Raw genomic sequence first — 27,744 nt, 5'->3', positions numbered from 1 at the left:
GGGGGTTAGGATGGCTAGTTGTGTAGATAGGATAGATGGTGTGGTGGGAGGGGTTAGGATTGCTAGTTGTGTAGATAGGATAGATTGTGTGGTGGGGGGTTTGGATGGCTAGTTGTGTAGATAGAATAGATGGTGTGTGGGGGTTAGGATGGCTAGTTGTGTAGATAGGATGGATGGTAGGGGGGATTAGGATGGCTAGTTGTGTAGATAGGATAGATGGTGGTGGGGAGGTTAGGATGGCTAGTTGTGTAGATAGGATAGATGGTGTGGTGGGAGGGGTTAGGATGGCTAGTTGTGTAGATAGGATAGATGGTGGTGGGGGTGGGGGGGTTAGGATGGCTAGTTGTGTAGATAGGATAGATGGTGATGGGGGGTTAGGATGGCTAGTTGTGTAGATAGGATAGATGGTGGTGGAGGGGGTTAGGATGGCTAGTTGTGTAGATAGGATAGATGGTGTGGTGGGGGGGTTAGGATTGCTAGTTGTGTAGATAGGATAGATGGTGGGGGGTTAGGATGGCTAGCTAAATGACTAAAATGTAAATGTAAATGTAATTGTGTAGATAGGATAGATGGTGGTGGGGGTTAGGATGGCTAGTTGTGTAGATAGGACAGATGGTGGTGGGGGGTTAGGATGGCTAGTTGTGTAGATAGGATAGATGGTGTGGTGGGGGAGGTTAGGATGGCTTGTTGTGTAGATAGGATAGATGGTGGGGGGTTAGAATGGCTAATTGTGTATAAAGTGTATATAGGATAGATAGAGTGGTGGGGGTGGGGGGGTTAGGATGGCTAGTTGTGTAGAAAGGATAGATGGAGTGGTGGGGGTGGGGGTTAGGATGGCTAGTTGTGTAGAAAGGATAGATGGAGTGGTGGGGTGGGGGGTTAGGATGGCTAGTTGTGTAAAAAGGATAGATGGAGTGGTTTGGGTGGATGGGGTTAGGGTGGCTAGTTGTGTAGAAAGGATAGATGGAGTGTTAGGGGTGGGAGTTTAGGATGGCTAGTTGTATAGATAGGATAGATGGAGTAGTGGGGGGGGGGTAGGATGGCTAGTTGTGTAGATAGGATAGATGGAGTGGTGGGGGGTTAGGATGGCTAGTTGTGTAGATAGGATAGATGGTGATGGGGGTTAGGATGGCTAGTTGTGTAGATAGGATAGATGGTGGTGGGGGGTTAGGATGGCTAGTTGTGTAGATAGGATAGATGGTGTGGTGGGAGGGGTTAGGATTGCTAGTTGTGTAGATAGGATAGATTGTGTGGTGGGGGGTTTGGATGGCTAGTTGTGTAGATAGAATAGATGGTGTGGTGGGGGGGGTTAGGATGGCTAGTTGTGTAGATAGGATAGATGGTGGGGGGGATTAGGATGGCTAGTTGTGTAGATAGGATAGATGGTGGTGGGGAGGTTAGGATGGCTAGTTGTGTAGATAGGATAGATGGTGTGGTGGGAGGTTAGGATGGCTAGTTGTGTAGATAGGATAAATGGTGGTGGGGGTGGGGGGGTTTAGGATGGCTAGTTGTGTAGATAGGATAGATGGTGATGGGGGTTAGGATGGCTAGTTGTGTAGATAGGATAGATGGTGTGGTGGGGGGTTAGGATTGCTAGTTGTGTAGATAGGATAGATGGTGGGGGGGTTAGGATGGCTAGCTAAATGACTAAAATGTAAATGTAAATGTAATTGTGTAGATAGGATAGATGGTGGTGGGGGGGTTAGGATGGCTAGTTGTGTAGAAAGGATAGATGGTGTGGTGGGGGAGGTTAGGATGGCTTGTTGTGTAGATAGGATAGATGGTGGGGGGGGGTTAGAATGGCTAATTGTGTAGAAAGTGTATATAGGATAGATAGAGTGGTGGGGGTGGGGGGTTAGGATGGCTAGTTGTGTAGAAAGGATAGATGGAGTGGTGGGGGTGGGGGGTTAGGATGGCTAGTTGTGTAGAAAGGATAGATGGAGTGGTGGGGTGGGGGGGTTAGGATGGCTAGTTGTGTAAAAAGGATAGATGGAGTGGTGGGGGTGGATGGGGTTAGGGTGGCTAGTTGTGTAGAAAGGATAGATGGAGTGTTAGGGGTGGGGGGTTAGGATGGCTAGTTGTGTAGAAAGGATAGATGGAGTGGTGGGGGGTGGGGGTGGGGGGGTAGGATGGCTAGTTGTGTAGAAAGGATAGATGGAGTGGTGGGGGTGGGGGGGTTAGGATGGCAAGTTGTGTAGATAGGATAGATGGAGTAGTGGGGGGGTTAGGATGGCTAGTTGTGTAGATAGGATAGATGGAGTAGTGGGGCAGGGGTTAGGATGGCTAGTTGTGTAGAAAGGATAGATAAAGTGGTGGGGTGGGGGTTAGGATGGCTAGTTGTGTAGAAAGGATAGATGGAATGGTAGGGGTGGGGGGTTAGGATTGCTAGTTGTGTAGAAAGGATAGATGGAGTGGTGGGGGTGGGGGGGTTAGGATGGCTAGTTGTGTAGATAGGATAGATGGAGTGGTGGGGGGTTAGGATGGCTAGTTGTGTATATAGGATAGATGGAGTGGTGGGGGGGGGGGGGTTTAGGATGGCTAGTTATGTAGATAGGATAGATGGTGGGGGGGTAGGATGGCTAGTTGTGTAGATAGGATAGATGGTGGTGGGGGTGGTGGGGGGGTTAGGATGGCTAGTTGTGTAGATAGGATAGTTGGAGTGGTGGGGGGGTTAGGATGGCTAGTTGTGTAGAAAGTGTAGATAGGATAGATGGAGTGGTGGGAGGGTTAGGATGGCTAGTTGTGTAGATAGGATAGATGGTGGTGGAGGGGTTAGGATGGCTAGTTGTGTAGATAGGATAGATGGAGTGGTGGGGGGGTTAGGATGGCTAGTTGTGTAGAAAGTGTAGATAGGATAGATGGAGTGGTGGGGGTGAGGGGTTAGGATGGCTAGTTGTGTAGAAAGGATAGATGGAGTCGTAGGGGTGGGGGGGTTAGGATGACTAGTTGTGTTGAAAGGATAGATGGAGTGGTGGGGTGGGGGGGTTAGGATGGCTAGTTGTGTAGATAGGATAGATGGAGTGGTGGGGGGTGGGGGGTGGTTAGGATGGCTAGTTGTGTAGATAGGATAGATGGAGTAGTGGGGGTTTAGGATGGCTAGTTGTGTAGATAGGATAGATGGTGATGGGGGTTAGGATGGCTAGTTGTGTAGATAGGATAGATGGTGGTGGGGGGTTAGGATGGCTAGTTGTGTAGATAGGATAGGTGGTGTGGTGGGAGGGTTAGGATGGCTAGTTGTGTAGATAGGATAGATTGTGTGGTGGGGGGTTTGGATGGCTAGTTGTGTAGATAGAATAGATGGTGTGGTGGGGGTTAGGATGGCTAGTTGTGTAGAAAGGATAGATGGAATGGTAGGGGTGGGGGGTTAGGATTGGTGGGGGATTAGGATGGCTAGTTGTGTAGATAGGATAGATGGTGGTGGGGAGGTTAGGATGGCTAGTTGTGTAGATAGGATAGATGGTGTGGTGGGAGGGGTTAGGATGGCTAGTTGTGTAGATAGGATAGATGGTGGTGGGGGTGGGGGGTTAGGATGGCTAGTTGTGCAGATAGGATAGATGGTATGGGGGTTAGGATGGCTAGTTGTGTAGATAGGATAGATGGTGGTGGAGGGGGTTAGGATGGCTAGTTGTGTAGATAGGATAGATGGTGTGGTGGGGGTTAGGATTGCTAGTTGTGTAGATAGGATAGATGGTGGGGGTTAGGATGGCTAGCTAAATGACTAAAATGTAAATGTAAATGTAATTGTGTAGATAGGATAGATGGTGGTGGGGGTTAGGATGGCTAGTTGTGTAGATAGGACAGATGGTGGTGGGGGGTTAGGATGGCTAGTTGTGTAGATAGGATAGATCGTGTGGTGGGGGAGGTTAGGATGGCTTGTTGTGTAGATAGGATAGATGGTGGGGGGGGGTTAGAATGGCTAGTTGTGTAGAAAGTGTATATAGGATAGATAGAGTGGTGGGGTGGGGGGTTAGGGATGGCTAGTTGTGTAGAAAGGATAGATGGAGTGGTGGGGGTGGGGGGTTAGGGATGGCTAGTATTGTAGAAAGGATAGATGGAGTGGTGGGGTGGGGGGGTTAGGATGGCTAGTTGTGTAAAAAGGATAGATGGAGTGGTGGGGTGGATGGGGTTAGGGTGGCTAGTTGTGTAGAAAGGATAGATGGAGTGGTGGGGGTGGGGGTGGGGGGTAGGATGGCTAGTTGTGTAGAAAGGATAGATGGAGTGGTGGGGGTGGGGGGTTAGGATGGCTAGTTGTGTAGATAGGATAGATGGAGTAGTGGTGGGGGTTAGGATGGCTAGTTGTATAGATAGTATAGATGGAGTAGTGGGGGGTTAGGATGGCTAGTTGTGTAGATAGGATAGATGGTGATGGGGGTTAGGATGGCTAGTTGTGTAGAAAGGATAGATGGAGTGGTGGGGGTGGGGGGGTTAGGATGGCTAGTTGTGTAGATAGGATAGATGGAGTGGTGGTGGTGGGGGGGTTAGGATGGCTAGTTGTGTAGATAGGATAGATGGAATAGTGGTGGGGGTTAGGATGGCTAGTTGTATAGATAGGATAGATGGAGTAGTGGGGGGTTAGGATGGCTAGTTGTGTAGATAGGATAGATGGAATAGTGGTGGGGGTTAGGATGGCTAGTTGTATAGATAGGATAGATGGAGTAGTGGGGGGGTTAGGATGGCTAGTTGTGTAGATAGGATAGATGGTGATGGGGGGTTAGGATGGCTAGTTGTGTAGATAGGATAGATGGTGGTGGGGGGTTTGGATGGCTAGTTGTGTAGATAGTATAGATGGTGTGGTGGGGGGGTTAGGATGGCTAGTTGTGTAGATAGGATAGATGGTGGGGGGGGTAGGATGGCTAGTTGTGTAGATAGGATAGATGGTGGTGGGGGGTTAGGATGGATAGTTGTGTAGATAGGATAGATGGTGTGGTGGGGGGGTTAGGATGGCCAGTTGTGTAGATAGGATAGATGGTGGTGGGGGTGGGGGGGTTTAGGATGGCTAATTGTGTAGATAGGATAGATGGTGATGGGGGGGTTAGGATGGCTAGTTGTGTAGATAGGATAGATGGTGGTGTGGGGGTTAGGATGGCTAGTTGTGTAGATAGGATAGATGGTGTGATGGGGGGTTAGGATGGCTAGTTGTGTAGATAGGATAGATGGTGGTGGGGGGGTTAGGATGGCTAGTTGTGTAGATAGGATAGATGGTGATGGGGGGTTAGGATGGCTAGTTGTGTAGATAGGATAGATGGTGTGGTGGGGGGGTTAGGATGGCTTGTTGTGTAGATAGGATAGATGGTGGGGGGTTAGGATGGCTAGTTGTGTAGAAGGTGTAGATAGGATAGATGGAGTGGTGGGGGGGGGGGGGTTAGGATGGCTAGTTTGTGTAGAAAGGATAGATGGTGGGAAGTTAGGATGACTAGTTGTGTAGATAGGAAATATGGTGGTGGGGGGTTAGGATGGCTAGTTGTGTAGATAGGATAGATGGTGGTGGGGGGTTAGGATGGCTAGTTGTGTAGATAGGATAGATGGTGTGGTGGGGGGGTTATCATGGCTTGTTGTGTAGATAGGATAGATGGTGGGGGGGGTAGGATGGCTAGTTGTGTGGAAGGTGTAGATAGGATAGATGGAGTTGTGGGGGTGGGGGCGGTTAGGATGGCTAGTTGTGTAGAAAGGATAGATGGAGTGGTGGGGGTGGGGGGTTAGTATGGCTAGTTGTGTAGAAAGGATAGATGGAGTGGTAGGGGTGGGGGGGTTAGGATGGCTAGTTGTGTAGAAAGGATAGATGGAGTGGTGGGGGTGGGGGGTTAGGATGGCTAGTTGTGTAAAAAGGATATATGGAGTGGTGGGGGTGGTTGGGGTTAGGATGGCTAGTTGTGTAGATAGGATAGTTGGAGTGGTGGGGGGGTTAGGATGGCTAGTTGTGTAGAAAGTGTAGATAGGATAGATGGAGTGGTGGGAGGGGGTTAGGATGGCTAGTTGTTTAGATAGGATAGATGGTGGTGGATGGGGGTTAGGATGGCTAGTTGTGTAGATAGGATAGATGGAGTGGTGGGGGTGAGGGGGTTAGGATGGCTAGTTGTGTAGAAAGGATAGATGGAGTCGTAGGGGGTGGGGAGTTAGGATGACTAGTTGTGTTGAAAGGATAGATGGAGTGGTGGGGGTGGGGGGGTTAGGATGTCTAGTTGTGTAGAATGGATAGATGGAGTGGTGGGGGTGGGGGTGGTTAGGATGGCTAGTTGTGTAGATAGGATAGATGGAGTAGTGGGGGGGTTAGGATGGCTAGTTGTATAGATAGGATAGATGGAGTAGTGGGGGGGGTAGGATGGCTAGTTGTGTAGATAGGATAGATGGAGTGGTGGGGGGTTAGGATGGCTAGTTGTGTAGATAGGATAGATGGTGATGGGGGTTAGGATGGCTAGTTGTGTAGATAGGATAGGTGGTGGTGGGGGGGTTACGATGGCTAGTTGTGTAGATAGGATAGATGGTGTGGTGGGAGGGGTTAGGATTGCTAGTTGTGTAGATAGGATAGATGGTGGGGGGTTAGGATGGCTAGTTATGTAGATAGGATAGATTTTGTGGTGGGGGTTTGGATGGCTAGTTGTGTAGATAGAATAGATGGTGTGGTGGGGGGTTAGGATGGCTAGTTGTGTAGATAGGATAGATGGTGGGGGGATTAGGATGGCTAGTTGTGTAGATAGGATAGATGGTGGTGGGGAGGTTAGGATGGCTAGTTGTGTAGATAGGATAGATGGTGTGGTGGGAGGGTTAGAATGGCTAGTTGTGTAGATAGGATAGATGGTGGTGGGGGGTGGGGGGGTTAGGATGGCTAGTTGTGTAGATAGGGATAGATGGTGATGGGGGGTTAGGATGGCTAGTTGTGTAGATAGGATAGATGGAGTGGTGGGGGGTTAGGATGGCTAGTTGTGTAGAAAGTGTAGATAGGATAGATGGAGTGGTGGGGGTGAGGGGGTTAGGATGGCTAGTTGTGTAGAAAGGATAGATGGAGTCGTAGGGGTGGGGGGTTAGGATGACTAGTTGTGTTGAAAGGATAGATGGAGTGGTGGGGGTGGGGGGTTAGGATGGCTAGTTGTGTAGAATGGATAGATGGAGTGGTGGGGGGTGGGGGGTGGTTAGGATGGCTAGTTGTGTAGATAGGATAGATGGAGTAGTGGGGGGTTTAGGATGGCTAGTTGTGTAGATAGGATAGATGGTGATGGGGGTTAGGATGGCTAGTTGTGTAGATAGGATAGATGGTGGTGGGGGGGTTAGGATGGCTAGTTGTGTAGATAGGATAGGTGGTGTGGTGGGAGGGGTTAGGATGGCTAGTTGTGTAGATAGGATAGATTGTGTGGTGGGGGGTTTGGATGGCTAGTTGTGTAGATAGAATAGATGGTGTGGTGGGGGGTTAGGATGGCTAGTTGTGTAGAAAGGATAGATGGAATGGTAGGGGTGGGGGGTTAGGGATTGGTGGGGGATTAGGATGGCTAGTTGTGTAGATAGGATAGATGGTGGTGGGGAGGTTAGGATGGCTAGTTGTGTAGATAGGATAGATGGTGTGGTGGGAGGGGTTAGGATGGCTAGTTGTGTAGATAGGATAGATGGTGGTGGGGGTGGGGGGTTAGGATGGCTAGTTGTGTAGATAGGATAGATGGTGATGGGGGGTTAGGATGGCTAGTTGTGTAGATAGGATAGATGGTGGTGGAGGGGGGTTAGGAATGGCTAGTTGTGTAGATAGGATAGATGGTGTGGTGGGGGGTTAGGATTGCTAGTTGTGTAGATAGGATAGATGGTGGGGGGTTAGGATGGCTAATAAATGACTAAAATGTAAATGTAAATGTAATTGTGTAGATAGGATAGATGGTGGTGGGGGGTTAGGATGGCTAGTTGTGTAGATAGGACAGATGGTGGTGGGGGGGTTAGGATGGCTAGTTGTGTAGATAGGATAGATGGTGTGGTGGGGGAGGTTAGGATGGCTTGTTGTGTAGATAGGATAGATGGTGGGGGGTTAGAATGGCTAGTTGTGTAGAAAGTGTATATAGGATAGATAGAGTGGTGGGGGTGGGGGGGTTAGGATGGCTAGTTGTGTAGAAAGGATAGATGGAGTGGTGGGGGTGGGGGGGTTAGGATGGCTAGTTTTGTAGAAAGGATAGATGGAGTGGTGGGGTGGGGGTTAGGATGGCTAGTTGTGTAAAAAGGATAGATGGAGTGGTGGGGTGGATGGGGTTAGGGGTGGCTAGTTGTGTAGAAAGGATAGATGGAGTGGTGGGGGTGGGGGTGGGGGGGGGTAGGATGGCTAGTTGTGTAGAAAGGATAGATGGAGTGGTGGGGGTGGGGGGGTTAGGATGGCTAGTTGTGTAGATAGGATAGATGGAGTAGTGGTGGGGGTTAGGATGGCTAGTTGTATAGATAGTATAGATGGAGTAGTGGGGGGTTAGGATGGCTAGTTGTGTAGATAGGATAGATGGTGATGGGGGTTAGGATGGCTAGTTGTGAAGAAAAGGATAGATGGAGTGGTGGGGGGGGGGGGTTAGGATGGCTAGTTGTGTAGATAGGATAGATGGAGTGGTGGTGGTGGGGGGTTAGGATGGCTAGTTGTGTAGATAGGATAGATGGAATAGTGGTGGGGGTTAGGATGGCTAGTTGTATAGATAGGATAGATGGAGTAGTGGGGGGGTTAGGATGGCTAGTTGTGTAGATAGGATAGATGGAATAGTGGTGGGGGGTTAGGATGGCTAGTTGTATAGATAGGATAGATGGAGTAGTGGGGGGGTTAGGATGGCTAGTTGTGTAGATAGGATAGATGGTGATGGGGGTTAGGATGGCTAGTTGTGTAGATAGGATAGATGGTGGTGGGGGTTTGGATGGCTAGTTGTGTAGATAGTATAGATGGTGTGGTGGGGGTTAGGATGGCTAGTTGTGTAGATAGGATAGATGGTGGGGGGGTTAGGATGGCTAGTTGTGTAGATAGGATAGATGGTGGTGGGGGGTTAGGATGGATAGTTGTGAAGATAGGATAGATGGTGTGGTGGGGGGGTTAGGATGGACAGTTGTGTAGATAGGATAGATGGTGGTGGGGGGGGGGGGGTTTTAGGATGGCTAATTGATACGGATAGATGGTGATGGAGGTGGCTAGTTGTGTAGATAGGATAGATGGTGGTGTGGGGGTTAGGATGGCTAGTTGTGTAGATAGGATAGATGGTGTGATGGGGGTTAGGATGGCTAGTTGTGTAGATAGGATAGATGGTGGTGGGGGGGTTAGGATGGCTAGTTGTGTAGATAGGATAGATGGTGATGGGGGTTAGGATGGCTAGTTGTGTAGATTGGATAGATGGTGTGGTGGGGGGTTAGGATGGCTTGTTAGGTAGATAGGATAGATGGTGGGGGTTAGGATGGCTAGTTGTGTAGAAGGTGTAGATAGGATAGATGGAGTGGTGGGGGTGGGGGGGTTAGGATGGCTAGTTGTGTAGAAAGGATAGATGGTGGGGGGGTTAGGATGGCTAGTTGTGTAGATAGGAAAGATGGTGGTGGGGGGGGTTAGGATGGCTAGTTGTGTAGATAGGATAGATGGTGGTGGGGGGGTTAGGATGGCTAGTTGTGTAGATAGGATAGATGGTGTGTTGGGGGGGTTATCATGGCTTGTTGTGTAGATAGGATAGATGGTGGGGGGGGTAGGATGGCTAGTTGTGTGGAAGGTGTAGATAGGATAGATGGAGTTGTGGGGGTGGGGCGGTTAGGATGGCTAGTTGTGTAGAAAGGATAGATGGAGTGGTGGGGGTGGGGGGTTAGTATGGCTAGTTGTGTAGAAAGGATAGATGGAGTGGTAGGGGTGGGGGTTAGGATGGCTAGTTGTGTAGAAAGGATAGATGGAGTGGTGGGGGTGGGGGGGTTAGGATGGCTAGTTGTGTAAAAGGATATATGGAGTGGTGGGGGTGGTTGGGGGTTAGGATGTACTAGTTGTGTAGATAGGATAGTTGGAGTGGTGGGGGGTTAGGATGGCTAGTTGTGTAGAAAGTGTAGATAGGATAGATGGAGTGGTGAGGGGGTTAGGATGGCTAGTTGTTTAGATAGGATAGATGGTGGTGGATGGGGGTTAGGATGGCTAGTTGTGTAGATAGGATAGATGGAGTGGTGGGGGTGAGGGGGTTAGGATGGCTAGTTGTGTAGAAAGGATAGATGGAGTCGTAGGGGGTGGGGGGTTAGGATGACTAGTTGTGTTGAAAGGATAGATGGAGTGGTGGGGGTGGGGGGTTAGGATGGCTAGTTGTGTAGAATGGATAGATGGAGTGGTGGGGGTGGGGGTTTAGGATGGCTAGTTGTGTAGATAGGATAGATGGAGTAGTGGGGGTTAGGATGGCTAGTTGTATAGATAGGATAGATGGAGTAGTGGGGAGGGTAGGATGGCTAGTTGTGTAGATAGGATAGATGGAGTGGTGGGGGTTAGGATGGCTAGTTGTGTAGATAGGATAGATGGTGATGGGGGTTAGGATGGCTAGTTGTGTAGATAGGATAGGTGGTGGTGGGGGGTTACGATGGCTAGTTGTGTAGATTGGATAGATGGTGTGGTGAGGGGGGTTAGGGATTGCTAGTTGTGAGATAGGATAGATGGTGGGGGGGTTAGGATGCTAGTTGTGTAGATAGGATAGATTTTTGTGGTGGGGGTTTGGATGGCTAGTTGTGTAGATAGAATAGATGGTGTGGTGGGGGGTTAGGATGGCTAGTTGTAGTAGAAGGATAGATGGTGGGGGGATTAGGATGGCTAGTTGTGACAGATAGGATAGATGGTGGTGGGGGGAGGTTAGGATGGCTAGTTGTGTAGATAGGATAGATGGTGTGGTGGGAGGGGCTAGAATGGCTAGTTGTGTAGATAGGATAGATGGTGGTGGGGGTGGGGGGGGTTAGGATGGCTAGTTGTGTAGATAGGATAGATGGTGATGGGGGTTAGGATGGCTAGTTGTGTAGATAGGATAGATGGTGGTGGAGGGGGTTAGGATGGCTAGTTGTGCAGATAGGATAGATGGTGTGGTGGGGGTTAGGATTGCTAGTTGTGTAGATAGGATAGATGGTGGGGGGGTTAGGATGGCTAGCTAAATGACTAAAATGTAAATGTAAATGTAATTGTGTAGATAGGATAGATGGTGGTGGGGGGGGTTAGGATGATTAGTTGTGTAGATAGGAACAGATGGTGGTGGGGGGTTAGGGATGGCTAGTTGTGTAGATAGGATAGATGGTGTGGTGGGGGAGGTTAGGATGGTTTGTTGTAGTAGATAGGATAGATGGTGGGGGGTTAGAATGGCTAGTTGTGTAGAAAGTGTATATAGGATAGATAGAGTGGTGGGGGTGGGGGTTAGGATGCATTAGTTGTGTAGAAAGGATAGATGGAGTGGTGGGGTGGGGGTTAGGATGGCTAGTTGTGTAGAAAGGATAGATGGAGTGGTGGGGTGGGGGGGTTAGGATGGCTAGTTGTGTAAAAAGGATAGATGGAGTGGTGGGGGTGGATGGGGTTAGGGTGGCTAGTTGTGTAGAAAGGATAGATGGAGTGTTAGGGGTGGGGGGTTAGGATGGCTAGTTGTGTAGAAAGGATAGATGGAGTGGTGGGGGTGGGGGGGGGGGGGTAGGATGGCTAGTTGTGTAGAAAGGATAGATGGAGTGGTGGGGGTGGGGGGGTTAGGATGGCTAGTTGTGTAGATAGGATAGATGGAGTAGTGGTTTGGGGTTAGGATGGCTAGTTGTATAGATAGTATAGATGGAGTAGTGGGGGGGTTAGGATGGCTAGTTGTGTAGATAGGATAGATGGTGATGGGGGTTAGGATGGCTAGTTGTGTAGAAAGGATAGATGGAGTGGTGGGGGTGGGGGGTTAGGATGGCTAGTTGTGTAGATAGGATAGATGGAGTGGTGGTGGGGGGTTAGGATGGCTAGTTGTGTAGATAGGATAGATGGAATAGTGGTGGGGGTTAGGATGGCTAGTTGTATAGATAGGATAGATGGAGTAGTGGGGGGGTTAGGATGGCTAGTTGTGTAGATAGGATAGATGGAATAGTGGTGGGGGGTTAGGATGGCTAGTTGTATAGATAGGATAGATGGAGTAGTGGGGGGGGGGTTAGGATGGCTAGTTGTGTAGATAGGATAGATGGAGTGGTGGGGGGTTAGGATGCTAGTTGTGTAGATAGGATAGATGGTGGTGAGGTGGGGGGGTTTAGGATGGCTAGTTGTGTAGATAGGATAGATGGTGATGGGGGGTTAGGATGGCTAGTTGTGTAGATAGGATAGATGGTGGTGGGGGGTTGGATGGCTAGTTGTGTAGATAGTATAGATGGTGTGGTGGAGGTTAGGATGGCTAGTTGTGTAGATAGGATAGATGGTGGGGGTTAGGATGGCTAGTTGTGTAGATAGGATAGATGGTGGTGGGGGGTTAGGATGGATAGTTGTGTAGATAGGATAGATGGTGTGGTGGGGGTTAGGATGGCCAGTTGTGTAGATTGGATAGATGGTGGGGGGGTGGGGGGTTTAGGATGGCTAATTGTGTAGATAGGATAGATGGTGATGGGGGTTAGGATGGCTAGTTGTGTAGATAGGATAGATGGTGTGGTGGGGGAGGTTAGGATGGCTTGTTGTGTAGATAGGATAGATGGTGGGGGGTTAGAATGGCTAGTTGTGTAGAAAGTGATATAGGATAGATAGAGTGGTGGGGGTGTGGGGGTTAGGATGGCTAGTTGTGTAGAAAGGATAGATGGAGTGGTGGGGTGGGGGGGTTAGGATGGCTAGTTGTGTAGAAAGGATAGATGGAGTGGTGGGGTGGGGTTAGGATGGCTAGTTGTGTAAAAAGGATAGATGGAGTGGTGGGGGTGGATGGGGTTAGGGTGGCTAGTTGTAGAAAGGATAGATGGAGTGTTAGGGGTGGGGGTTAGGATGGACTAGTTGTGTAGAAAGGATAGATGGAGTGGTGGGGGTGGGGGTGGGGGGGAGTAGGATGGCTAGTTGTGTAGAAAGGATAGATGGAGTGGTGGGGGTGGGGGGTTAGGATGGCTAGTTGTGTAGATAGGATAGATGGAGTAGTGGTTGGGGGTTAGGATGGCTAGTTGTATAGATAGTATAGATGGAGTAGTGGGGGGTTAGGACGACTAGTTGTGTAGATAGGATAGATGGTGATGGGGGTTAGGATGGCTAGTTGTGTAGAAAGGATAGATGGAGTGGTGGGGGTGGGGGGTTAGGATGGCTAGTTGTGAGATAGGATAGATGGAGTGGTGTTGGTGGGGGTAATAGGATGGCTAGTTGTGTAGATAGGATAGATGGAATAGTGGTGTGGGGTTAGGATGGCTAGTTGTATAGATAGGATAGATGGAGTAGTGGGGGTTAGGATGGCTAGTTGTGTAGATAGGATAGATGGAATAGTGGTGGGGGAGTTTAGGGATGGCCTAGTTGTATAGATAGGATAGATGGAGTAGTGGGGGGTTAGGATGGCTAGTTGTGTAGATAGGATAGATGGAGTGGTGGGGAGTTAGGATGCTAGTTGTGTAGATAGGATAGATGGTGGTGAGGTGGGGGGGTTTAGAATGGCTAGTTGTGTAGATAGGATAGATGGTGATGGGGTTAGGATGGCTAGTTGTGTAGATAGGATAGATGGTGGTGGGGGGTTTGGATGGCTAGTTGTGTAGATAGTATAGATGGTGTGGTGGGGGGTTAGGATGGCTAGTTGTGTAGATAGGATAGATGGTGGGGGGTAGGATGGCTAGTTGTGTAGATAGGATAGATGGTGGTGGGGGTTAGGATGGATAGTTGTGTAGATAGGATAGATGGTGTGGTGGGGGAGTTGGGATGGCCAGTTGTGTAGATAGGATAGATGGTGGTGGGGGTAGGGGGTTTAGGATTGGCTAATTGTAGTAGATAGGATAGATGGTGATGGGAGATAGGATGGCTAGTTGTGTAGATAGGATAGATGGTGGTGTGGGGGTTAGGATGGCTAGTTGTGTAGATAGGATAGATGGTGTGATGGGGGGGTTAGGATTGCTAGTTGTGTAGATAGGATAGATGGTGGGGGGTTAGGATGGCTAGTTGTGTAGATAGGATAGATGGTGGTGGGGGGTTAGGATGGCTAGTTGTGTAGATAGGATAGATGGTGATGGGGGTTAGGATGGCTAGTTGTGTAGATAGGATAGATGGTGTGGTGGGGGGGGTTAGGATGGCTTGTTGTGTAGATAGGATAGATGGTGGGGGGGGTTAGGATGGCTAGTTGTGTAGAAGGTGTAGATAGGATAGATGGAGTGGTGGGGGTGGGGGGTTAGGATGGCTAGTTGTGTAGAAAGGATAGATGGTGGGGGGGGTTAGGATAGCTAGTTGTGTAGAAAGGATAGATGGAGTGGTGGGGTGGGGTTAGGATGGCTAGTTGTGTAAAAATGATATATGGAGTGGTGGGGGTGGTTGGGGTTAGGATGGCTAGTTGTGTAGAAAGGATAGATGGAGTGTTAGGGTTGAGGTTAGGATTGCTAGTTTTTAGAAAGGATAGATGGAGTGGTGGGGGTGGGGGGTTAGGATGGCAAGTTGTGTAGATAGGATAGATGGAGTAGTGGGGGGTTAAGATGGCTAGTTGTGTAGATAGGATAGATGGAGTAGTGGGGCAGGGGTTAGGATGGCTAGTTGTGTAGAAAGGATAGATAAAGTGGTGGGGTGGGGGGGTTAGGATGGCTAGTTGTGTAGAAAGGATAGATGGAATGGTAGGGGTGGGGGGGTTAGGATTGCTAGTTGTGTATATAGGATAGATGGAGTGGTGGGGGTGGGGGGGGTTAGGATGGCTAGTTATGTAGATAGGATAGATGGTGGGGGTAGGATGGACTAGTTGTGTAGATAGGATAGATGGTGGGGGTGGTGGGGGGGTTAGGACGGCTAGTTGTGTAGATAGGATAGTTGGAGTGGTGGGGGGTTAGGATGGCTAGTTATGTAGAAAGTTAGATAGGATAGATGGAGTGGTGGGAGGGGGTTAGGATGGCTAGTTGTGTAGATAGGATAGATGGTGGTGGGGGTAATAGGATGGGCTAGTTGTGTAGATAGGATAGACGGTGGTGGAGGGGTTAGATGGCTAGTTGTGTAGATAGGATAGATGGAGTGGTGGGGGGGTTAGGATGGCTAGTTGTGTAGAAAAGGATAGATGGAGTGGTGGGGTGGGGGTTAGATGGCTAGTTGTGTAAAAAGGCGCCGATGATGGAGTGGTGGGGGTGGATGGGGTTAGGGTGGCTAGTTGTGTAGAAAGGATAGATGAGTGTTAGGGGTGGGGGGGTTAGGATGGCTAGTTGTGTGTAGAAAGGATAGATGGAGTGGTGGGGGTGGGGGTGGGGGGATGTAGGATGGCTAGTTGTGTAGAAAGGATAGATGAGTGGTGGGGGTGGGGAGTTAGGGATGACTAGTTTAGTAGATAGGATAGATGGAGTAGTGGTTGGGGGTTAGGATGGCTAGTTGTATAGGATAGTATAGATGGAGTAGTGGGGTTAGGATGACTAGTTGTGTAGATAGGATAGATGGTGATGGGGGTTAGGATGGCTAGTTGTGTATGAAAGGATAGATGGAGTGGTGGGGTGGGGGGTTAGGATGGCTAGTTGTGTAGATAGGATAGATGGAGTGGTGTTGGTGGGGGATTAGGATGGCTAGTTGTGTAGATAGGATAGATGGAATTGTGGTGGGGGTTAGGATGGCTAGTTTGTATAGATAGGATAGATGGAGTAGTGGGGGGTTAGGATGGCTAGTTGTGTAGATAGGATAGGATGGAATAGTGGTGGGGGTTAGGATGGCTAGTTGTATAGATAGGATAGATGGAGTAGTGGGGGGTTAGGATGGCTAGTTGTGTAGATAGGATAGATGGAGTGGTGGGGGGTTAGGATGCTAGTTGTGTAGATAGGATAGATGGTGGTGAGGTGGGGGGGTTTAGAATGGCTAGTTGTGTAGATAGGATAGATGGTGATGGGGGTTAGGATGGCTAGTTGTGTAGATAGGATAGATGGTGGTGGGGGGTTTGGATGGCTAGTTGTGTAGATAGTATAGATGGTGTGGTGGGGGGTTAGGATGGCTAGTTGTGTAGATAGGATAGATGGTGGAGGTAGGATGGCTAGTTGTGTAGATAGGATAGATGGTGGTGGGGGGGTTAGGATGGATAGTTGTGTAGATAGGATAGATGGTGTGGTGGGGGGGGTTAGGATGGCCAGTTGTGTAGATAGGATAGATGGTGGTGGGGGTAGGGGGGTTTAGGATGGCTAATTGTGTAGATAGGATAGATGGTGATGGGGGGGTTAGGATGGCTAGTTGTGTAGATAGGATAGATGGTGGTGTGGGGGTTAGGATGGCTAGTTGTGTAGATAGGATAGATGGTGTGATGGGGGTTAGGATTGCTAGTTGTGCAGATAGGATAGATGGTGGGGGGTTTAGGATGGCTAGTTGTGTAGATAGGATAGATGGTGGTAGGGGGGTTAGGATGGCTAGTTGTGCAGATAGGATAGATGGTGATGGGGGTTAGGATGGCTAGTTGTGTAGATAGGATAGATGGTGTGGTGGGTTAGGATGACTTGTTGTGTAGATAGGATAGATGGTGGGGGTTAGGATGGCTAGTTGTGTAGAAGGTGTAGATAGGATAGATGGAGTGGTGGGGGTGGGGGGTTAGGATGGCTAGTTGTGCTAGAAAGGATAGATGGTGGGGGGTTAGGATGGCTAGTTGTGTAGAAAGGATAGATGGAGTGGTGGGGTGGGGGGTTAGGATGGTATTAGTGTAAAAATGATATATGGAGTGGTGGGGGTGGTTGGGAGTTAGGATGGCTAGTTGTGTAGAAAGGATAGATGGATGTTAGGGTGGGAGGTTAGGATTGCTAGTTTTGTAGAAAGGATAGATGGAGTGGTGGGGGTGGGGGGGGTTAGGATGGCAAGTTGTGTAGATAGGATAGATGGAGTAGTGGGGGTTAAGATGGCTAGTTGTGTAGATAGGATAGATGGAGTAGTGGGGCAGGGGATAGGATGGCTAGTTGTGTAGAAAGGATAGATAAAGTGGTGGGGTGGGGGGATTAGGATGGCTAGTTGTGTAGAAAGGATAGATGGAATGGTAGGGGTGGGGGTTAGGATTGCTAGTTGTGTATATGGATAGATGGAGTGGTGGGGGTGGGGGGTTAGGATGGCTAGTTATGTAGATAGGATAGATGGTGGGGGTAGGATGGCTAGTTAGTGTAGATAGGATAGATGGTGGTGGGGGTGGTGGGGGGTTAGGATGGCTAGTTGTGTAGATAGGATAGTTGGAGTGGTGGGGGGTTAGGATGGCTAGTTATGTAGAAAGTGTAGATAGGATAGATGGAGTGGTGAGGGGGTTAGGATGACTAGTTGTGTAGATAGGATAGATGGTGGTGGGGGTTAGGATGGCTAGTTGTGTAGATAGGATAGATGGTGGTGAGGGGTTAGGATGGCTAGCTGTGTAGATAGGATAGATGGAGTGGTGGGGGTTAGGATGGCTAGTTGTGTAGAAAGTGTAGATAGGATAGATGGAGTGGTGGGGGTGAGGGGGTTAGGATGGCTAGTTGTGTAGAAAGGATAGATGGAGTCGTAGGGGTGGAGGCTAGGATGACTAGTTGTGTTGAAAGGATAGATGGAGTGGTGGGGGTGGGGGATAGGGATGGCTAGTTGTGTAGATAGGATAGATGGAGTGGTGGGGGTTAGGATGCTAGTTGTGTATATAGGATATATGGAGTGGTGGGGTGGGGGTTTAGGGATGGCTAGTTATGTAGATAGGATAGATGGTGGGGGTAGGATGGCTAGTTGTGTAGATAGGATAGATGGTGTTAGGGGTGGTGGGAGATTAGGATGGCTAGTTGTGTAGACAGGATAGTTGGAGTGGTGGGGGGGTTAGGATGGCTAGTTGTGTAGAAAGTGTAGATAGGATAGATGGAGTGGTGGGAGGGGGTTAGGATGGCTAGTTGTGTAGATAGGATAGATGGTGGTGGGGGGGTTAGGATGGCTAGTTGTGTAGATAGGATAGATGGTGGTGGAGGGGGGTTAGGATGGCTAGTTGTGTAGATAGGATAGATGGAGTGGTGGGGGGGGTTAGGATCGCTAGTTGTGTAGAAAGTGTAGATAGGATAGATGGAGTGGTGGGGGTGAGGGGGTTAGGATGGCTAGTTGTGTAGAAAGGATAGATGGAGTCGTAAGGGTGGGGGGGTTAGGATGACTAGTTGTGTTGAAAGGATAGATGGAGTGGTGGGGGTGGGGTGGTTAGGATGGCTAGTTGTGTAGATAGGATAGATGGAGTAGTGGGGGGTTAGGATGGCTAGTTGTATAGATAGGATAGATGGAGTAGTGGGGGAGGGTAGGATGGCTAGTTGTGTAGATAGGATAGATGGAGTGGTGGGGGGGTTAGGATGGCTAGTTGTGTAGATAGGATAGATGGTGATGGGGGGTTAGGATGGCTAGTTGTGTAGATAGGATAGATGGGGGTGGTGGGGGGTTAGGATGGCTAGTTGTATAGATAGGATAGATGGAGTGGTGGGGTGGGGGCGTTAGAATGGCTAGTTGTGTAGATAGGATAGATGGAGTGGTGGGGTGGGGGGGTTAGGATGGCCAGTTGTGTAGATAGGATAGATGGTGATGGGGGGTTAGGATGGCTAATTGTGTAGATAGGATAGATGGTGGTGGGTGGGTTAGGATGGCTAGTTGTGTAGATAGGATAGATGGTGTGGTGGGGGGGTTAGGATGGCTAGTTGTGTAGATAGGATAGATGGAGTAGTGGGGGGGATTAGGATGGCTAGTTGTGTAGAAAGGATAAATGGAGTGGTGGGGTGGGGGTGTTCGGATGGCTAGTTGTGTAGATAGGATAGATGGAGTAGTGGGGGGGGTGTTAGGATGGCTAGTTGTGTAGAAAGGATAGATGGAGTGGTGGGGGGGGGGGGTTAGGATGGCTAGTTATGTAGAAAGGATAGATGGAGTGGTGGGAGTGGGGGGTTTGGGATGGCTAGTTGTGTAGATAGGATATATGGAGTAGTGGTGGGGGGTTAGGATGGGTAGTTGTATAGATAGGATAGATGGAGTAGGGGGGGGTTAGGATGGCTAGTTGTGTAGATAGGATAGATGGTGGTGGGGGGGTTAGGATGGCTAGTTCTGTAGATAGGATTGATGGTGTGGTGGGGGGTGTTAGGATGGCTAGTTGTGTAGATAGGATAGATGGTGGGGGGTAGGATGGCTAGTTGTGTAGATAGGATAGATGGTGATGGGGGGGGGGGGGTTAGGATGGCTAGTTGTGTAGATAGGATAGATGGAGTGGTGGGGGGTTAGGATGGCTAGTTGTGTAGATAGGAAAGATGGTGGTGGGGGGGTTAGGATGGCTAGTTGTGTAGATAGGATAGATGGTGGGGGGTTAGGATGGCTAGTTGTGTAGATAGGATAGATGGTGGTGGGGGGTTAGGATGACTAGTTGTGTAGATAGGATAGATGGAGTGGTGGGGGGTTAGGATGGCTAGTTGTGTAGATAGGATAGATGGAGTGTTGGGGGGGTTAGGATGGGTTTTTGTGTAGATAGGATAGATGGTGGTGGGGGGTTAGGATGGTTAGTTGTGTAGATAGGATAGATGGAGTGGTGGGGGGGTTAGGATGGCTAGTTGTGTAGATAGGATAGATGGTGGTGGGGGGGGGTTAGGATGGCTAGTTGTGTAGATAGGATAGATTGTGGTGGGGGTGGGGTTAGGATGGCTAGTTGTGTAGATAGGATAGATGGTGGTGGGGGTGGGGTTAGGATGGCTAGTTGTGTAGATAGGATAGATGGATTAGTGGGGGTGGGGTTAGGATGGCTAGTTGTGTAGATAGGATCTTAGTGTAGTAACCTTTTAACTGCTGGCAGAGGGTCAGCTGCTGCTGTTGTTACTGTGTTCTCTGTGTTCCTGGCTCTCTGTGCTCCTGGATCTCTGTGATGCTGGCTCTATGTTCTCCTGGCTCTCTGTGCTCCTGGCTCTCTGTGTTCCTGGCTCTCTGTGCTCCTGGCTGGAGTAGATATCATGTTGTTAAGGGCAGCCATTTCCCAGGGATATCTTCAGTCACATGCTATAGAGAGAAACTCTATTTTGTAGATTTTTCCAAAGCGATCACAAAATCAACCTGACACTATTATTACACTGAATGTTGACAGTACCGTGGAGTCATGCACGTATTACTGTGGTCCTGATGCTGTGTGTGTGTGTGTGTGTGTTGTGCACGTGTGTTGTATAGCAGGACATGATGAGTGTTCCATTGCCCTGGGCAGGGACCACTCTTCTCTGTGTAAGCTGTGGCTCCCTGTAGACGTCTCCCAGCCTCAATAGCCTCTTTCTAACCTTGCAGTACATAATAGAGCAGAATCCCCAGGTGAAAAACACAAAACCGTATGAATTCTAGCCCAATAAAGTCAGACTATAGTAAATGTCAGCAGTGTGATTTACATGGTGATACACATCTGTACAAATTCAACTGGAAATGTGCCAGCTTCGTACGGATGTGTGTTTGTGCGTGTGTGTATCAGTGGAGGCTGCTGAGGGGAGGACGGCTCATAATAATGGCTGGAACGGCGCAAATGGAATGACATCAAACACGTGGAAACCATGTGTTTGATGTATTTGATACCATTCCACTCATTTCACTCCAGTCATTACCACGAGCCTGTCCTCCCCAATTAAGGTGCCACCAACCTCCTGTGGTGTGTGTGTGTGTGTGTGTGTGTATCTAATCCATAGTCTCTATTGCCCTTCCCAGGTAATGACCTGTTCTTGGTGGCAGTCCATGAGCTGGGCCACGCCCTGGGTCTGGAGCACTCCAACGACCCCACAGCCATCATGGCTCCCTTCTATCAGTACATGGACACAGAGAACTTTAAACTACCTCACGATGACCTTCAGGGCATCCAGAAAATCTATGGTACTGTGTCTATCTATGGTACTGAATTTCCTACATTTTATTTTATTATATTAGAAGAATGCCCTCAAAATCTGTTTATTACACTAAATCTTCACCAAGTAGTATGTTAATATTTGTCTTGTGTATATGTTTTTTAAAGTGAGTTTCATTGTTTTCATTGAAGGAACAAATGTTCAATGATAATGTTCAATGACAAAATAATTACAATGATAATATGTAATTTTTTGATGCCCTTAGCTAGTTAGCTGGCTATGCTAATGTAGCCCATTCATCTCCAGGTCCACCAGACAGGTCCGCCCAGCCCACCAGAGCCCCACCCACGGCCCCTCCCCCACGCTTCCACCCCCCCTCGGAACCCCGTAAGCATGACCGCCAGGTCCGGCCACACCGCCCTCCTCAGGGCGCAAAACCCTCCAACCCCAATGCCAAACCCAACATCTGTGACGGAGGCTTCAACACCCTGGCCATCCTCAGACAAGAGTTGTTCGTATTCAAGGTAGGTTGGCATGTACAGATACTGTATGATGTACACTTGTCTACCCTATATAATCTCATGAACACAGTGTTAAAAAGGTATGTTTGCATGAGGAGGTAGAGATTGGCACTGAAGGGTTTCAGTGGAATCAATCACTGCTGGTATTAGACAACAAAGCAGGTTTCAGAGTTTGGGTAATATTACAGTAGAGAGAAGGGGACGAATATAAGGAAAAATATCAAGTGTTTTGGTCTACGTGTGTAGGACCAGTGGTTCTGGAGGGTGAGGGACAACTCGGTGGTCCCTGGCTACCCCATGGAGATCAACTTCTTCTGGAGAGGCCTGCCCGCCAAGATCGACGCCGTCTACGAAAACAGCGAGGGGAAGTTTGTCTTCTTCAAAGGTGAGAGAAAGAGAGTAATGAGAGTTGGAGGAGAGGAAAGAATAAGAGAGAGGGGGGGAGATAAAGAGAGAGGGGGGGAGAGAAAGAGAGAGAGGGGGGAGAGAAAGAGAGAGAGGGGGGAGAGAAAGAGAGAGGGGGAGAGAAAGAGAGAGGGGGGAGAAAGAGAGAGAGGGGGAGAGAAAGAGAGAGGGGGGAGAGAGAGAGAGAGGGGGAGATAAAGAGAGAGAGAGAAAGAGAGAGAGGGGGTAGAGAAAGAGAGAGAGGGGGAGAGAAAGAGAGAGGGGGGGAGAGAAAGAGAGAGGGGGAAAGAGAGAGGGGGGGGAGAAAGAGAGAGAGGGGGAGAGAAAGAGAGGGGGAGAGAAAGAGAGAGAGGGGGAGAGAAAGAGAGGGGGGGGGAGAAAGAGAGAGAGGGGGGAGAGAAAGAGAGATGGAGGAGACAAAAGGGACCTTATTTTACTCTTATATCAGCAGAAGGTAGCATTAGGTTTGAAGGTTAGTTAGAGGAGAGCAATTTAGAGAGAAAGACAGAGCAAAGTATTTTGTTTGTGGTCATCACAGTGTCATACACTGTAAAAAAATTAAAAATCTAGTTGTTTCAGCTACATATTATTAAGTAAATGGTTCCACAGCCTTGTTTACTCAACTTTTCAGTCAAAGTGTTACCAGAATGTAACATTTTTAGTTCCAACATGAGAGAACGTAGGCAAAATTTGAATAGTCAGATTAGCTGATAATTGACACAGACGTGGTGGCGTAGCAGGACGATCGGAATGACATGAACCAAGAGGTTGTGAGTTCAAATCCCAGGTGAGGACATGTTGAATACTAATTACTGTATAAATGAACATCCACAATGTAATAATGTGTGTCAGATATGTAAGTTGAAAACATTGTATGTTAAAAGCGCTGTGTAAAGAGTTCCACAGACTTTTCTTTTGTAAGATGCCAAAAATATAAATTTCTAGTTGAATGAACATATGAGACAAAGTACACATAATTTAAAGTGGATCTAATTTTTGCGTACGTTTTCTCATGTTGAGCAAACTAAACATTTTAAGTTCAGGTTACACTTTGTCCGAAAAGTTGGCTAAACAAAAAAAAAGGCTGTGGAACCAGTTTCTTACTAATAATTAGCTAGGTTGTTTTTTTACAGTGTATTAATAAGTATACAAGAGAATGCTACTTCAATTAGTAGAAATATTGCTTATATGTTCTAAATAGCATCCATTTTGTTCTGTATGATATTGTACTGTATAATAATGGGTGAGAGTTCAGCCCCTTCTCCATCCCTCCTTCCCTCCATCCATCATTCCCTGCATCCCTCCATCAGGCAGATTAACATGACATCTGTCCTCCAGCAGGATCACAAAGAGTCTCATGCTTTATTTATTCGCTGATGGAGGAGCTACTTGCTGGACTTGACTCACTCACAACTCTATAGTTGCCCCTTACTGTATTCACTATAATAACATTACTGTAGAGTGGCTCTTTAATACACTCATAAGACTATTATTAGCTCTTTAATATACTCCAACACTATCTTAGCGCTAATATACTCACAACACTATCTTAGCTCTAATATACTCACAACACTATCTTATCTCTAATATACTGTACTCACAACACTATCTTAGCTCTAATATACTCACAACACTATCTTAGTGCTAATATACTCACAACACTATCCTAGCTCTAATATACTCACAACACTATCTTAGCTCTAATATACTCACAACACTATCCTAGCTCTAATATACTCACAACACTATCCTAGCTCTAATATACTCACAACACTATCTTAGCTCTAATATACTCACAACACTATCCTAGCTCTAATATACTCACAACACTATCTTAGCTCTAATATACTCACAACACTATCCTAGCTCTAATATACTCACAACACTATCTTAGCTCTAATATACTCACAACACTATCCTAGCTCTAATATACTCACAACACTATCTTAGCTCTAATATACTCACAACACTATCTTAGCTCTAATATACTCACAACACTATCCTAGCTCTAATATACTCACAACACTATCTTAGTGTTAATATACTCACAACACTATCTTAGCTCTAATATACTCACAACACTATCCTAGCTCTAATATACTCACAACACTATAGTAGCTCTTTACGTCTGTGTGAACGATGCTAATAAGGCCTCATTATTAGACTGAATTTAGCAGCTATACGGCAATTATGCTCATCGTGTTACAGCAAAAAGCAAGGGATATTTCCTAGCAAAAGTGTAAAACATAATGTTTGGACCCAGGCTCTGTTTTTGAATAATGGACAATTATGAGCACTGATCCATTTGTGACTGTGTTTGTTTTAGGGAACCGGTTCTGGGTGTTCAAGGACACTACTTTGCAGCCCACCTACCCGCAGGACATCTCTCTGTTTGGGAGTGGGATGCCCACCCAGAGTATAGAGACTGCTGTGTGGTGGGAGGACGTAGCCAAGACATACTTCTTCAAGGGAGACAGGTCTGTTTGACTTTTTTATTTATCCATTACATTACATTGGTTTTATCCATAGTGAAGGTAGTGTAGCTGATTATATAATTATCCATCTATCCGTTAAATTACATTGGTTTTATCCATAGTGAAGGTAGAATGTAGTTGATTATAGAATTATCCATCTATCCATTACATTACATTGGTTTTATCCATAGTGAAGGTAGAATGTAGCTGATTATATAATTATTTATATAACTGCTACAAAACATTGGTTTTATCCATAGTGAAGGTAGTGTAGCTGATTATAGAATGATCCATCTATCTGTTACGCTACATTGGTTTTATCCATAGTGAAGGTAGAATGTAGCTGATTATAGAATTATCCATCTATCCGTTAAATTACATTGGTTTTATCCATAGTGAAGGTAGAATGTAGCTGATTATAGAATTATCCATCTATCCATTACATTCAATTGGTTAGATTGTGAATTGTAGGTTATACATTATACTGTATTAGTTTTGTCAATGACAATGATCATTGGCGTTTCACACACCCTTGCAGCCCCCGCAATGCGGGGGGTCCCACGAGCTCTGGGGGCCCCCTGGAGGTTGGGCCCCCTCCCCAGATAGCATATGAACACGTCATAAGCCGTAGCAAAACGTTTAGAATTACAGGAAATTAGCTCTAAAAATGCAAAATATTATTTTAGCCTCATGGCAAAATGTGTAGAATAGTATGAGATTAGCTTTAAAACTACAAATGTTTCGCCAAACTGCGGTACGCCACTGACAGTGATACAGGCTAGCTGATATAAAGTTGACTGTGAGAGGATAAGATGCTATAATTAGTACATTATTTATTGTATACCAATGTGACTCAAACATTTGGTGCAGCTGTCATGATAGATCAAGTCATACGAGGTCCTAACCCTGTTGTGAGAGCAGATAAAATGCTTTGTCATCATTCAGCAGCAAACTGTTTCATATCACGGATATTATGTTCTGTCGAACATGACTTCATCCCTCTGTGTTTGACAGAATTCCATTGTCTTGATCCTAAAGAGATGTGTGTACGTGTAGTAGATCATGAGATTATAATGTTAGTGCGTGTGACTGTGTGTGTGTGTGTATGTGTGTGTGTGTGTGTGTGTGTGTGCGTGTGACTGTTTGTGCATGCATGCATCCATGTGTGTGTAGTCTTTATGGATATTGACCGTAGTGTTTCTTTCCTACCTGGCATTAGATATTGGAGGTACAATGAAGACATGAGAAACATGGACCCTGGTTACCCCAAACCCATCACGGTGTGGAAGGGCATCCCTGACTCTCCTCAGGGGGCGTTTGTGGACAAGGCCAACGGTAGGCCATCCAATCCTCCCTCTATACCTCTCCAACTCAACTCTGGACCTCGAAGCCTGTTCCATAGCATTTCTTCATTGTTCCCCTCTAATCAGGGACTAATTTAGACCTGGGACACCAGGTGGGTGAAATTAATTATCAGGTAGAACAGACAACCAGCAGGCTCCGGACCTCGTAGGGTAAGAGTTGAATACCCCTGCTCTATATCATCCTCCATCTCTGCATCACATCTCTTTCTAATGACTAAAATAGGCCTCTATATAATCTATTTATGCCTTGCTTCTCAGTACAGGAAGTAAAGATTGGTTTCTAAAACTAGCAAACCAAAGTTAAGGAGAAACTTTTGGGCACTTTCTGGGACAAGTCATTTTATTAGCTTGTATGAATGTTTAAATGTTAAGTTTTTTTCCTCCTCCTGTGAACAGGATTCACCTACTTCTACAAGGGGAAGGAGTACTGGAAGTTCAACAACCAGCGGTTGCGTGTGGAGCCGGGCTACCCCCGCTCCATCCTGAGGGACTTCATGGGCTGCGACGGCCTACCGGCCGACCCCGACTGGGACTGGAGCCCTCCGGAGGTGGAGGAGCGCCACTACGACAGCAGCAGTGGTGACGTGGACATCATCATCAAGCTGGACAGCACGGGGGGCACGGAGAAGGCCGTGGCTATCGCCATCCCCTGTATCCTGGCGCTGTGCATGATGGTCCTGCTCTACACCGTGTTCCAGTTCAGGAGGAAGAGCACGCAGAGACACATACTGTACTGCAAGCGCTCCATGCAGGAGTGGGTCTGAGCTAAACCTGAGAGGGGACTGGAACTGTAGAGGAGGTGTATGGAACTCCCACTACGGACTGTAAGGAAGAGTTATCAAACTCATATTGTTCTGTAGTTGTTGAACTAAGCCCTTCTGTGGATGGACAGTATATACAGTACAGTAGAGGAGTCCTCCTAACATGGTCAAAACTGTGTTTTGCCCTCTTTGTGACAGACAAGGTGGATTGAAGCTAGCCCTCTTCATTCAACACTATGAGGGACTGTGGCTGCCAATTCCAACTGAGAGCTGTCTGCTTTGACTCTTGACTATCTTTGGGTACACTCAGTAGTTATTGGAGAAAGAGGAAAGCTGTGTGGGACCTATGTCTATCTCTGTCTTTGCACGCCCACAACAAGCCCTTACTAACTACAGTACAGTGGATCATTTAGTAATAGGTTACTACTTTTGATGTGTCCTAGTAAAGTTCAAGTTGCCCAGACTGTGCTTTTTGAATTGAATTCTCTTTAAAAGATTAGTACTTGTGAGGTGGACTGTCTGATACCCAAACCAAATATGACCTTCCCAGAGAGGATTACGACTCCGAGATTCTTCGTTGGGATGTTTAATTCTAATCCATGGATCTAACATCATCATGACATTACATCACGCTCACGTTTTCTTTGGCCATGTCTTTTCCATATCTGCCTGTGACCATCCGTCTGGTGTGCTCTGGTCTGGTCTGGTGTGCTCTGCTCTGGTCTGGTGTGCTCTGGTCTGGTGTGCTCTGCTCTGGTCTGGTGTGCTCTGCTCTGGTCTGGTCTGGTGTGCACTCTGTCAAGTTTGAAGTTGTATTTGTCACATGCACAAGTACAGTGAAATGCTTAACTTGCAAGCCCTACCCAACAGTGCAATATTCAATATCAAAAGAGTATAACTAATAAAAAATACAATAAATATAAAAACAGGAGAAATAAGAAATAAGAGAGGAAGCTGTATACAGGGTCAGTGCCAGTACCAAATGTACAATGTCTATGGGAAGCAGCAGCAGTTGAACAATTTAGGAGCACACAAATACATTTAGGAGCACACAAAGACATTTAGGAGCACAATAAAAAATATTTGAGGTAACAATTGTTTGAGGTAGTAATTGTGCAAGCATGATGGTCATGAATCTGCTCTCAGTGTATTCTCCATGGCACTCGGCCTGTGGTACAGTGAAGTAATCATTGCAACAATTATCATCTGGTTGATTTGTTTCTAGGCGCACTGGTGCTCCTCAATTAAAATTCCAGGTTGCACAGCCAAATATGTAGGCACATATGCGAGTAAAATGGTCGCACTGTAGAGCTCTGTGATGTCACGTTCCTCTTGACGTGTGTGAGATGACTCCTTA

General features: G+C 47.5%; 1 protein-coding gene across 4 annotated transcripts in view; it reads left to right on the top strand.

Annotated features, from left to right (window-relative positions):
- The window catches only part of LOC121535558 (matrix metalloproteinase-16), a 44,764-nt gene extending 17,619 nt beyond the window's left edge, over positions 1-27,145 (top strand). For 2 of the 4 annotated variants that reach the window (XM_041842746.2, XM_045205962.1), the window contains 6 exons: positions 20,729-20,890; positions 21,169-21,386; positions 21,630-21,768; positions 24,115-24,265; positions 25,482-25,597; positions 26,023-27,145. In XM_041842746.2, coding sequence (XP_041698680.2) covers positions 20,729-20,890; positions 21,169-21,386; positions 21,630-21,768; positions 24,115-24,265; positions 25,482-25,597; positions 26,023-26,390 — 1,154 coding nt within the window. In that variant the 3' untranslated portion in view covers positions 26,391-27,145. Of the gene's footprint in view, positions 1-20,728; positions 20,909-21,168; positions 21,387-21,629; positions 21,769-24,114; positions 24,266-25,481; positions 25,598-26,022 lie in introns of all 4 variants that reach the window. The other 2 variants (XM_045205963.1, XM_045205961.1) reach the window with 1 other exon arrangement.
- The last annotated feature ends 599 nt before the right edge of the window (positions 27,146-27,744 follow it).

Source organism: Coregonus clupeaformis, chromosome 21 (assembly GCF_020615455.1).
Source record: "Coregonus clupeaformis isolate EN_2021a chromosome 21, ASM2061545v1, whole genome shotgun sequence".
In the NCBI taxonomy this organism is placed as follows: Eukaryota; Metazoa; Chordata; class Actinopteri; order Salmoniformes; family Salmonidae; genus Coregonus; species Coregonus clupeaformis.
The sequence above is the reverse complement of the archived record's forward strand: the minus strand, read 5'-3'. Positions and strand labels throughout refer to the sequence as shown.